At 49.3% G+C, this 12,400-nt stretch overlaps 1 protein-coding gene across 1 annotated transcript; it reads left to right on the forward strand.

Moving 5' to 3' along the window:
• Window positions 1–1,051: 1,051 nt before the first annotated feature.
• LOC132587083 (uncharacterized protein K02A2.6-like) lies at window positions 1,052–1,759 on the forward strand (the record flags this gene model as incomplete). The annotated part of the gene is made up of 1 exon (XM_060259290.1): window positions 1,052–1,759. A coding segment is annotated over exon 1 (612 nt), but the record flags the coding sequence as incomplete, so codon positions are not given.
• Window positions 1,760–12,400: the final 10,641 nt, after the last annotated feature.

Raw genomic sequence — 12,400 nt, forward strand, 5'->3', positions numbered from 1 at the left:
CCCAGGAATCCAGCCGTTTTTCGACGACGTTTTAGTCGCCGCCCCGGACCCCGAGGAATTCGGCAACCGCCTTCGAGAGGTGCTCCGCCGGTTCCAGGCAGCGGGGCTCAAGGTCAAGAGAGAGAAATGCTTGCTGGGGGTTCCACGGGTAGAGTTTCTGGGGTTCGCCGTTGACGCAGCAGGAATCCACCCCACGGAAGAAAAGACCCGAGCCATCGTGCAAGCCCCGGCTCCCACTTGTAAAGCGGAGCTCCAAAGCTTCTTGGGGGTGCTCAACTTTTACCACTCCTTCCTCCCCCACAAGGCAGCCCTGGCGGAGCCCCTTCACCGGCTGCTGGACAAAAAAGCCCCTTGGGTTTGGGGCAAACGACAGGCCGCGGCGTTTCAGGCGGTCAAGGACGTCCTGGTGTCCAATGCGGTGCTCCACCATTTTGACGAGGCCCTCCCCGTCATCCTGGCCTGCGATGCGTCGCCGTATGGGGTGGGAGCAGTCCTGGGGCACCAGCTTCCGGACGGGAGGGAGGTACCGGTCGCATATTACTCCCGCACGCTCACTTCAGCCGAGCGCAACTACGCGCAGATAGATAAAGAGGCCCTGGCAATCGTGGCAGGGGTCCGAAAGTTCCACGAGTATCTATATGGGAGAAGGTTGACCATTGCCACGGACCACAAGCCCCTCTTAGGTCTACTGGCCCCAGACCGACAAACCCCCCAAATACTCTCACAGCGAGTGTTGAGGTGGAACCAATTCCTCAACTCATACACGTACACACTGGTTCATAGGGCCGGCAAGGCTATGGGACACGCGGATGCGCTTAGCCGTTTGCCGCTTCCGGAGACGGGTCCGGACCCCGCACCCGCACACCAGGTCATGATGATAGAGAGCCTCCCAGAGCCGCCCCTCCACGCAACGGAGGTGGCCAAGGCCACCCAGAAACACAAGACACTGGCACGGGTGCTCGACTGGGTGGTGAGGGGGTGGCCAGAGGGAAACATGGGGGAAGAATTCAAGCCTTACAAGGCGAGGAGGGAGGAATTAGCCGCACACAAGGGCTGCATACTTTGGGGCAGTAGGGTAGTGATTCCACCTCCGCTCCAAAAGCGTGTTCTAGAATCCCTACACGAGACTCATCCCGGCATAGTGCGAATGAAGGCTCTGGCCAGGAGCTACGTCTGGTGGCCGGGAATGGACGGGGAGATCGAGGGCTGGGTCCGCGGGTGCCAGACCTGCCAGGAATCCCGGCCCGAGCCGCCCAGCGCCCCCGTCACTAGGTGGGAGTCCACCCGGAAACCATGGTCGAGACTCCATATCGACTTTGCGGGCCCATTCCAGGGGCAGACCTTCATCATAATAGTGGACTCCTACACCAAATGGCTAGAGGTCATCCCCGTAGGGTCCACCTCGTCCACAGCCGCGATCAGAGCTCTGCGCAGGGTCCTATGCACACATGGCATCCCGGACACCATAGTCTCTGATAACGGGGCCGCCTTCACCTCAGCCGACTTCCAGGCGTTCCTGCAAAGATACCTGATCAGGCACATAAGGTCGGCTCCCTTCCATCCGGCCACCAACGGCCAGGCGGAGCGGATGGTCCGCACAACAAAGGAGGCCCTCGGCCGAATAGTACAGGGGGACTGGGACCACAGGCTGGCCGCGTTCCTCTTCGATAATCGGATCACCCCTAACCCGGTCACAGGAGTCAGCCCGGCTGAGCTCCTCATGGGACGCAAACTCATAACCCGGCTGGACCGGCTGCATCCCGACCGGGCTTCAGACACCCGCGGGAGCCCCGAAGTCCGAGACGCCGCCCGGGGCTTCTTCGCGGGCGACCCAGTTTTCGCCCGAAACTATGCAAGGGGCCCCGATTGGGTGGCGGGGCGGGTACTGAGGGTAACCGGGTCCCGCCACTACGACATATCAACGGAGGGGGGCCAGGTACTACGGCGGCACATTGATCAGTTGAGGCGCCGCACCCTTCCGGAGGCCCCCACGGACACGGACGAGGCTATATCCAGCGAGGAGCCTAACGGAGACCGCCTAGATGACGCGATCCCAACATCCGTGATGCGGGCGCCGGAGGTACCGGAACCGACCGAAACCGAGGTATCCGCGGAACCGGACGGGCCGCCCCCGTCCACTCCAGGACCTACCGAGGCACCATCCTCGGCGGCCGCGCCGCCGCCACCGGGACCCCCCAGACGGTCCACTCGGGAGCGCCGGCCCCCCGCATACTTACAAGACTTTGTACATTAACCAGGGGGGGAGGGGTGTAGTGTATCAAGAAATGTCATGCGACCCGACGGGGGGGGGCAACTGTCCCCGCCTATCTCCAGCTGTGGCGGGAAGTTCAACGGGGCTGGATTGGCCCAACCAACCCAGTAGGCTGTACCCGGGATTGTACATAAGCGGGACCCGGCCCGCGTGTTCCCTCTCTTGCAACGTGCTCCGAATAAACCATGTTGCCCTACTCTCGTCTCCGCTTCGAGTACGTTACAGACATGATAGAAGTTTACAAGATAATGCATGGGATGGAGAAAGTAGAGAAGGAAGTACTTTTCTCCCTTTCTCACAATACAAGAACTCGTGGGCATTCGATGAAATTGCTGAGCAGACAGGCTAAAACGGATAAAAGGAAGTACTTTTTCACCCAAAGGGTGATTAACATGTGGAATTCACTGCCACAGGAGGTGGTGGCGTCCACAAGCATAGCCACCTTCAAGAAGGGGTTAGATAAAAATATGGAGCAGAGGTCCATCAGTGGCTATTAGCCACAGTGTGTGTGTGTGTGTGTGTGTGTGTATATATATATATATATATATATATATATATATATATATATATATATATATATATATATATATATATATATATATATTTGGCCGCTGTGTGACACAGAATGTTGGACTGGATGGGCCATTGGCCTGATCTAACATGGCTTCTCTTATGTTCTTATGTTCTTAATCCTAGACCTCTCATTCTATAGTGAAATAATGCATAACATAGACATACACAAAAATGCCCTTATACCAACCTGGTTCCAGCTAAGAAAGACTGGGAATGCACATTTAAAAAAATGGTATTTTTCTGATATGGACACATATACTGGGTATAATTATCAACATCCTGGATTGATCAAGTCTCTAATACTGGTTCATTCTTTGGGTTCAGATTTTTCCTGGAATCCCAAAATTATTTGGGTCTATTATTCCAGGGACATGGAATAGTTACATTTCAAGCAAATGACACCAAAATTACAGCAAAATTAGTTCTGTCTGTCCAATAAAGACCCCCAAGTTTCAAGTGGGCCCCAGAAGAAGTTTTCCCCAGCCACCCTCCATTGTTTCCTATGGGAAAAAATCCCATGTATTTTCCAGGGCAAAGAATAGCTGAACACACAAGAGCAAGCAACTACTAGCCAAAATCCTCTCAACTCAAACACAACCAATATTAAACCAGAGATTCCCAGCAGAATCATAGGCCTATGTGACATAAGAACATAAGAAAAGCCATGTTGGATCAGGCCAATGGCCCATCCAGTCCAACACTCTGTGTCACACAGTGGCCAAAAAATTTATATATATATAAATATATATACACACACACACACTGTGGCTAATAGCCACTGATGGAACTCTGCTCCATATTTTTATCTAAACCCCTCTTGAAGGTGTCCATGCTTGTGGCTGCCACCACCTCCTGTGGCAGTGAATTCCACATGTTAATCACCCTTTGGGTGAAGAAGTACTTCCTTTTATCCGTTTAAACCTGTCTGCTCAGCAATTTCATCGAATGCCCATCAGTTCTTGTATTGTGAGAAAGGGAGAAAAGTACCTCTTTCTCTACTTTCTCCATCCCATGCATTATCTTGTAAACCTCTATCATGTCACCCCGCAGTCGACGTTTCTCCAAGCTAAAGAGTCCCAACCTTTCTTCATAGAGAAAGTGTTCCAAGCCTGTAATCATTCTAGTTGCCCTTTTCTGGACTTTCTCCAATGCTATAATATCCTTTTTGAGGTGCGGCGACCAGAACTGCACACAGTACTCCAAATGAGACCGCACCATTGATTTATGCAGGGGCATTATGATACTGGCTGATTTGTTTTCAGTTCCCTTCCTAATAATTCCCAGCATGGCGTTGGCCTTTTTTATTGCAAACGCACACTGTCTTGACATTTTCAGTGAGTTATCTACCACGACCCCAAGATCTTTCTCTTGGTCAGTCTCTGCCAGTTCACACCCCAGCACATTCAATATTGGTAGAAAATTCAAGCCAAACTAATTGAAACAAGGGAAGGAACCATATTTCCAGTCCAAAATCAAACCATAGAAGCCAAGATATCAAACCATAGAAGCCAAGAAGAGCCTAGGACAAATGTAGCAGCACAAGCCCAACAGTCACATTGTCAAAACACAGAATCCCACCGAATAAATTTGGCAAGTTCCCCCTAATGTGTGATCTTGTTTGCCTATGGGAGCTTCCTCACTTCTCCCTCCCTCCTGTTGCCAGTAAATTCACAAAAAGAAACAACCAAATTTGATGTTTTAAGATGCTAGATCTGGATATTCCCAGTTTTTCCTGAATTGTTCAAGGAATATTTGGGATTGGGATACTGGTTTTGACAAGATTCCTGAATATTGATCTGGATTCCAATATACTTGAAAAATATTGTAATGTACTGGGTTTGGAGATGTTCAACAGCAAACATACTTTATTGTAGAGCACATTACAAAGACAACATGGTGGGGCCAGGTCCCCACTTATATGCAATCACCTGGAACAACCCACTCCCCTGCCCAGTTCAATCCTGCCTGGTTAAAGTTCGTGCCACAAATCTTAATTGGCAGTCAACATCAGTCCCTTACAGTCAGGTGACCCGTGATTTCCTCAGCATGCGTAGTCGTGCTGTGTTGGAAATTCAGAGACTGAAATGCAAGACACAACAAATATCAATAAGATTTTTTTTCAGGAACACATTTGGACTTTAAATCCAAATGCACATCTCTGTCAGAGACCCTGCTCTATGTATTACCAGTAGCGGGTTTGTTCTTGTAAGTACTAAAAATCACACAATTTCTGTTGTGCAGCCAGGATTGGAGGCTCACATGTGTCATATTTGGTGTTCTTTTACTACAAGGCAATTTTAAAAAAAATTTCCATACTTTTAAGTGATTTATAAAGCGATTTACTTCATTTTGTACTTCCTCTTCAACTTTGGTGCTCTATATAAATTGGTCAAGTTCATGATATTTTAAACTCAGCTGTCTTACATGTTTATGTTTGGATTTTTATAAGCTTATTGTTTTTAATCCATAAATTAGATGGTCACTGATATTTTAGAATGTTGCCAAATATTGAGTCTCTTGGTGGATTCCCATGAGTATGATTTACCATAGCTCAAAACAGGTCAAGTCAAGAAGACTATTGCAATGGCCTTGAACAATCAGTAGTTTTCAAGGACATGTAAAATTGTGTTCTCTCTCTCTCTCTCATCTATCAATCATCAACATCTTTATATCCCACCTTTCCTTGTATTTCAAGGTGGCTGGCATTAAGTTTCGGCTTCATGGATTCCTTATACTTGCAGTCGACTGCCCCTGTAGTTAGTAAATTTGCAGTGGAAAGGGGTAATCTTCATCCACTAGTATTCTATCATCCTATTACATCTGCTGTCTCTTACATAAAACTCACACTACTGAGTTGGCAAAACTGAAGTGAAACTGGCAGAATAAAAACTAACAGCAAAGCATAGATTAAATGAGCATGGTCCCTAACAAACTGTCAACTGAACAATGTAATTACTACTTTGTTAAACCAATCAATTAATAGTAAACCTTACAACCATTAAATCAGCTAATTATTTGCACAGATGGGAAAAGATGCCTGTTGAAAGCAAATAATCAACATTTGTAGCAGGACAAATACACAAGTCATGGCTTAAAACATGGTGAACAGATGGAAAATTAAAGTGATTCTACACACTGTTTACATAGACACATTTAGTAGTCACTTTTTTGCTTAAAAACCTCTCAACGTTTACAAAAAATGCCACATTAAATATCGCTAAATCAATATAAAATGTAATACTATAAAGAACAAAAGCATCTACCAGTTAAAACGAAGACAAAACAAACTTCAGCATCATCTAGATTAGTAGCTGAGAAAATATTTCACATATCAAAAGGTTTTCTCCTCTTAAAGACAGAAGGACATGGGAGTGGTTTGGCAGATTGTCTTCACCACAGAGTTCCAATCAATGCAACCAGGAAATGTGTTTGGGGGATGATCTCAGAGAGACCACTTGAACAGGGAAAGCCTTCAGCATTCCTTTTCTTTTCAAGCATTATAGTAGAAGAAGGTTGTTGAACCACTCTGCCTAAGTCTACAATCCTTTGTGCACTTCCTTGGAAGTAAGCCCATTGAAGTCATGACTTGTGTTACATATAAACAGATGTGCATAGGATTAATCTAATAGTGCAAAATTAACTTTCAGCTGCTGTTTTGGGATTTTCCCCCTCCCATACTGGTTTCTATTATTGAATTGTTCCTGCCCACCCACTGAGTCCATTACTGAGCTGGAACTTGATGCCAAGGGGAGCCTTGTGATCTCTGACCCTGCCCTGTATCAGCCTGATTTCTATCTGTTCGCTTTGCTGAATGGCTCACTCTCTCTCTCTCTCTCTCTCTCTCTCTCTCTCGGCTTGACTTCGCGAACGAAGATTTAAGAAGGGTGCAGTAGTCCACGTCTGCTGCAGGCTCGCTGGTGGCTGACAAGACCAATGCGGGACAGGCAGATCCGGCCACAGTGGCTGCAGGGAAAAGTCTGATTTGGGGTTGGTGCTGAATGGGTCGCTGCTGCCAACTGAAAGGACAGACTATAGCTTGTGATTGATTAGCAAATTAGTCTTCCATGGTACTGAATTAAAATGTTTTAATATTTATAGCCTAAAACTATCACAGCCATCCCAGGGGATGTTTTGCAAGTTGCCACCAAAATACCCTCAACTGTCACACTAGTCCATCTTGATTGGTAATTTATGTTATAGTCAATGGATCTTGAAAGTAGCCTTGGAAACAGGTGATTGATCAGTTGGCAGCCACTGTCATTTTTTACTGTGTTGTATCTTGTACATCTTTTAAACCAACATTTCTGTTTTCTTTAAACTCATGGAATTTATATTATTTCAGAGTAGGTATATTCCTTCATGCTTTTACCTTTGTGCTACAGAATGAAAGCCCTGTTTCTGAAAACATATACAAGGGAAAAGATTGTGTCAATCTCTTACACCGGAGCAGTGATGTGTCACATACTTAATTTACCACCCAGGACTGCATTCTGTTTTGTATGACTGCATGTTTTATGATGAATAAATGGTGGCTCAAACAAGCATCAGTGTCTAAGAACAGTAAAAGTCAACACAGCTATTTGCCATTTCCTTCTATATGGAAATAGAATATATTAACAGGCTCTTCATAACTACAGTTACCAGAATGTCTTGATCCAGATTCTCCACCCTCACTCACACTTCTGCAACCCTATCTCAGAGTTTCATACATCTCTCAACATCACTCTCTGTTGAGTCAGGTCAAATCCCATTCTGTGGATGTAATTTAGGGAAAGGATTATGTCATTGGTATGTGCTATGAATGTAAGTATTGACATCTGCTAACCTTGCATATTTTGTATATCATAAATTTCATATGCTTCCATAAGGGCACACTGACCCCATAATCTGTAAAATATAGACCTCCAGGCCTGCTCTTCAGGGGCGGTGAACAGCATTCCAGTATATGCTGTAAACTCTTCACTCTTGCCAATTCGAATGGATCAGGCTGTCCTATTAATGATCATTCCAGTTCATTGGCATGTTAAAACAAGATTACAACCAGACAAGGGCAAATCTTGCTAGTCTCACTATCTAGCAGCCCTGCTGAAGAGGAATGATTAATCACTTGAGTGACATGGTTGCCAGCATTGACCTTAACACATGTTGTCCTGTTGCAGTAGCATTCCAAAAAACGAGGGAATGCATTGCACCAATAATTATGGAATGATTTCAAAAACACACATTTCCTAATTTACTATTAATTGCAAGTACTAAACTTTACCAGTAGCTTTGCACCCCCTCTCAGCAACACTGTAGTTAATGTCAGATGACAGTAAAGCTCCTAAAATTGATGGATTGCAACAGTCAGCTTTTAATAAAATACATTTAAGCACTAGAGAATGACCACTGTCAGTAAGGTGCTTCCTTGTGACAATGCATCCTCTTCAAAGATCCCAGAGAATATGAATGTCTTGATTCTCACAGATGGAACACTTCTGCTTCTCTGGTTCATGTGTCCTTAAGTTTTCCAACTTGAAACCATTTTAATTTTCTCAAGCATATATAGTCTGGATAGAATGCAGGACTAGAAAGCGTAAGCCATTCCTGCATCAAAACAATGCTTTTGCAGTAGCTAGTACTAGATAATTCTTGTAAATTATCTCATGACCTAGTAACAGGACCATGGAGATCTGAAACATTCAACTAGGAGATTCAGTTTTTCTGAGTCGTACTGTTTCAAACTACATAGTGGGGTACGTTCCCCGATATTCTCCCACACAAGAAAAAAACCCAACAACCTTGCATATACAAAATGTGCATTTCAGAGGGAAGAACTTTCCTTTACCTTTTTTTTTTAGAGTTTTGCATCTATATTTGCAAAAGAAGAAAGAAATCTTGCAGGCCCTTGTCACTCCCAGAGGCTGGAGGTTCAGTTCAGCTGTCTCTCAACATTGCCCGATCATAGATGATGGTGGTATTTTGAAACCCCAGTCAAGGTGCTGCTGTCACACACACACACTCCCAGCCACCCAAAATGGACTTTGCTATATGTCTGGTTGGAACTTGGCTTTTATTCCAGAAGGGGGGGAGGAAAAGTGGGCAGAGCCGCCAACAATCTGGAGCAGGGGAGAGATGCAAAGACCCCTGCCTCCACACAGCAATGCACACATTGCTGCCGCACACCACCTCTTTCTCCTTGCAAGGGAAGTCGAGCTCAGAGGAGAAGCCCCATGTAATGTACTGAGAACTGAGACGGTTGGAAGGCAACATTCTTTATTGCGAGCACATTACAAGAGAGAGAACACGCGGGCCAGGCCCCACTTATATACATTGCCCGGAACTGCCCCCTGGAATTGACCAGGCCAATCCTGGCCCATCCAAACTTCCCGCCACTGGTCTTGGTGGGCGGGGTGAATGGCGAGCTACATCTGGGGACCCTGGGGTCGCCTTCTGTAGAGCCCGCCATGCAATTCACTCTAAGGTACACTTTAAGGTCAATACATAACACTCCTCCCCCCTTAGCTCAGGACACATAATCCCTCAAGTAAGCCGGAGCCGTGCGCACCCCGGTCAATCTCCGGGGGGACCCTTGTGGGGTCGGCGTGGCCACCGGCTCTGTCGGGGGCCTGGCGGCTGTGGCGGACGGGGCGCTGGGTTCCCCGCGTGAGGGAACCACTGGCCCTTGGCTGCTCGCGTCTTCCCATTCGGCCGGGGCTCGGGCCGTGTTGTCGTCCTCTTCGTTTCTGTGTGGCTCCGCTACCTGCTCGATCGGAACTGTCGGTGGGGCCGCTCGTCGGGGCGGCACGGCGGTGGGCTCCTCGCCGCCCTGCACAGCCCCCGATTCATCTGGCAGGGTGCGGCGGCGCATTTGGTCAATGTGCCTCTGCAAGTTCCGGCCCTCCTCCGTGGTTACGTCATAGTGGCGGGACCCTATGACACGCAGCACTCATCCCACTACCCACTCGGGGCCGATAGCATAGTTCCTCGCATAAACCGGGTCACCCGCGAACCCTTTGGCCGCTTCCCTGATCTCGGGGGACCCGTGGAGGTCCGAGGCCCAGTCGGGGTGCAGCCTGTCCAGTCTAGTGATAAGCTTGCGCCCCATCAGTAATTCCGCCAGGCTTACCCCTGTGACAGGGTTGGGGGTTATCCTGTTGTCGAACAGGAAGGCGGCTAAACGGTGGTCCCAGTCCCCCTGCACTATGCGGCCCAAGGCTTCCTTTGTGGTGTGCACCATTCGGTCCGCTTGGCCGTTTGTGGCCGGGTGGAATGGGGCGGACCGTATGTGCCGAATTAAGTACCTCTGTAGGAACTCCTGGAATTCCCTGGAGGTGAAGGCAGTTCCGTTGTCTGAGACGATGGAGTCCGGGATTCCATGCGTGCTCAGGACCCTGAGCAGTGCCCGGATTACCGCCGCCATGGAGGTGGACACCACCGGGATGACTTCTAGCCACTTGGTGTATGCGTCCACCAAGATGAAGAATGTTTGACCCTGGAAGGGCCCCGCGAAGTCGACATGAAGCCTCGACCACGGTTTCCTATTCGTTTCCCAGCGTTGTGCGGGGGCGCTTGGAGGTTCGGGTCAGGATTCTTGGCATGCTCTACACTTCTGGACCCAACCTTCAATCTCTTCATCCATCCCTGGCCACCAAACGCAGCTATGCGCTAATGTTTTCATCCTAACAATCCCTGGATGCGTTTCATGGAGGGACTCTAGCACTTGCCTCTGTAGCGGGGGGGGGGGCACCACCACCCTGCTCCCCCATAGAATACACCCCTTGTGGGCAGCTAGTTCCTCCTTCCGCATTGTGTATGGCCTGAACTCCTCCCCCAGTTTACCCACTGGCCAGCCCCTTACCACCCAGTCGAGAACCCGCACGAGTATTTTGTCTCACCCCGTGGCTTTTGCTCTGCCGGGGTCAGGGTCCTCAAGTAGTAGGCCACCGGAACCTTCCTCCCATCTGGGAGTTGGTGCCCCAGGACGGCGCCCACCCTGTATGGCAATGCGTCACAGGCCAGGACCACTGCTGGGCTCTCATCGAAATGGTGGAGCACGTCATTAGAGATGAGCAGCCCTTTTACCGCCTCAAACACAGTGTCCTGTGCCCTCCCCCAGACCCATGGGGCATTTTTGTCAAGGAGTCTGTGGAGGGGTTCCGCAATGGTGGCTTTGTGGGGCAGGAACGAATGATAGAAATTTAATAACCCCAAGAAACTCTGTAGTTCTGCCTTATTTGTGGGGGTGGGGGCTTCCACTATGGCGGTGGCTTTGTCGGGTGGATCCCTGCAGCGTCCACCGCAAACCCCAAGAATTCTACCCTGGGCACCCCCAGGGAGCACTTTTCGCGCTTCACTTTAAGACCAACCTCTTAAGCAACCAGCAAGTACTTCTTGCAGCTGGTTGCTGAATTCTTCTGCGTCTGGGGCAGCGATCAGAACGTCGTCAAAGAATGGCTGTACCCCGGGGATCCCTTTAAGGAGAGAATCCATCAGACTCTGGAATACCCCCAGGGCCATGCTCACCCCAAACTGCAACCTTCGCACCTTGAACGCCCCCCGGTGGGTGACTATGGTCTGTGCCTCGGCCGTGGCAGCGTCCACGGGCAGTTGCTGGTATGCCTGGGCCAAGTCCAGTTTCCCAAAGACCTTGGACCCCGCTAGCACAGCCAGAATGTGGCTGATGACTGGAACCAGATAGGGATTGTCCTGAAGTGCCTTGTTAATACTGCACTTATAATCCGCGCATATGCGCACCTCCCTGTTTGGCTTTACTGGGGTCACTATCGGCGTTTCCCATGCGGCATAGGCAATGGGTTCCAGCACCCCCTGGGCCATGAGGCGGTCTAACTCGGCCTCTATTTTGGGCTTCAGGGCAAATGGGACCCGCCTGGCCTTCAACCTTATGGGTCGCACGAGGGGATCGAGGGGCAGGGATATGGGGGGCCCCTTGTAGCAACCCAGGGCCCCATCAAACACCTCCGGGAACTCCTTACACACCTTCTCGAATCCCCCCACCTCCAGCTGCTGTACCCCCACGATTTTTATTCCCAGTGGCCAGAACCAAGCTAAACCCAACAGAGTGGTGAGCTGTTGTTTGACCACCAGTAAGTCAAGTTTGCCCCTAAACCCGTTGTATTCCACCCCCACTGTTGCCCAACCCAGGACTTGAACTGGGTTCTTTTGAAAGTCCCGAAGCACGAAGTCTACCGGCCGCAGGCTGTGCAGACCACATGGGCACAGTTTCCTCAAAGATTCCTCCAAGATTATAGAAATGGAGGAACCCGAGTCCAGTTCCATCAGGCAGGGCTTACCCTCGATCCTGACAGAGACCTTGACCTTGCGGGGGGTCTTGTCGGGCAAGTTCATTACCTGGACGCTCGTTGATGCTGTTGCGTATTCACCGGTAGACTCCTGGTTTGTTGACTGGCGGCGGCGGGGGGGTCTGGCCTGGCAGGCCCTCGTGATGTGGCCCATCTTGCCGCAGCTCCTGCAGACCACGTTGCGGTAGGGGCAGTCCCTTCGCTCGTGGGGGTTGCCACAGCTGGCACACTTGGTCGAGGGTGGTCTCTCCGT

This window comes from Heteronotia binoei, chromosome 1, assembly GCF_032191835.1.
Source record: "Heteronotia binoei isolate CCM8104 ecotype False Entrance Well chromosome 1, APGP_CSIRO_Hbin_v1, whole genome shotgun sequence".
Classification (NCBI taxonomy): Eukaryota; Metazoa; Chordata; class Lepidosauria; order Squamata; family Gekkonidae; genus Heteronotia; species Heteronotia binoei.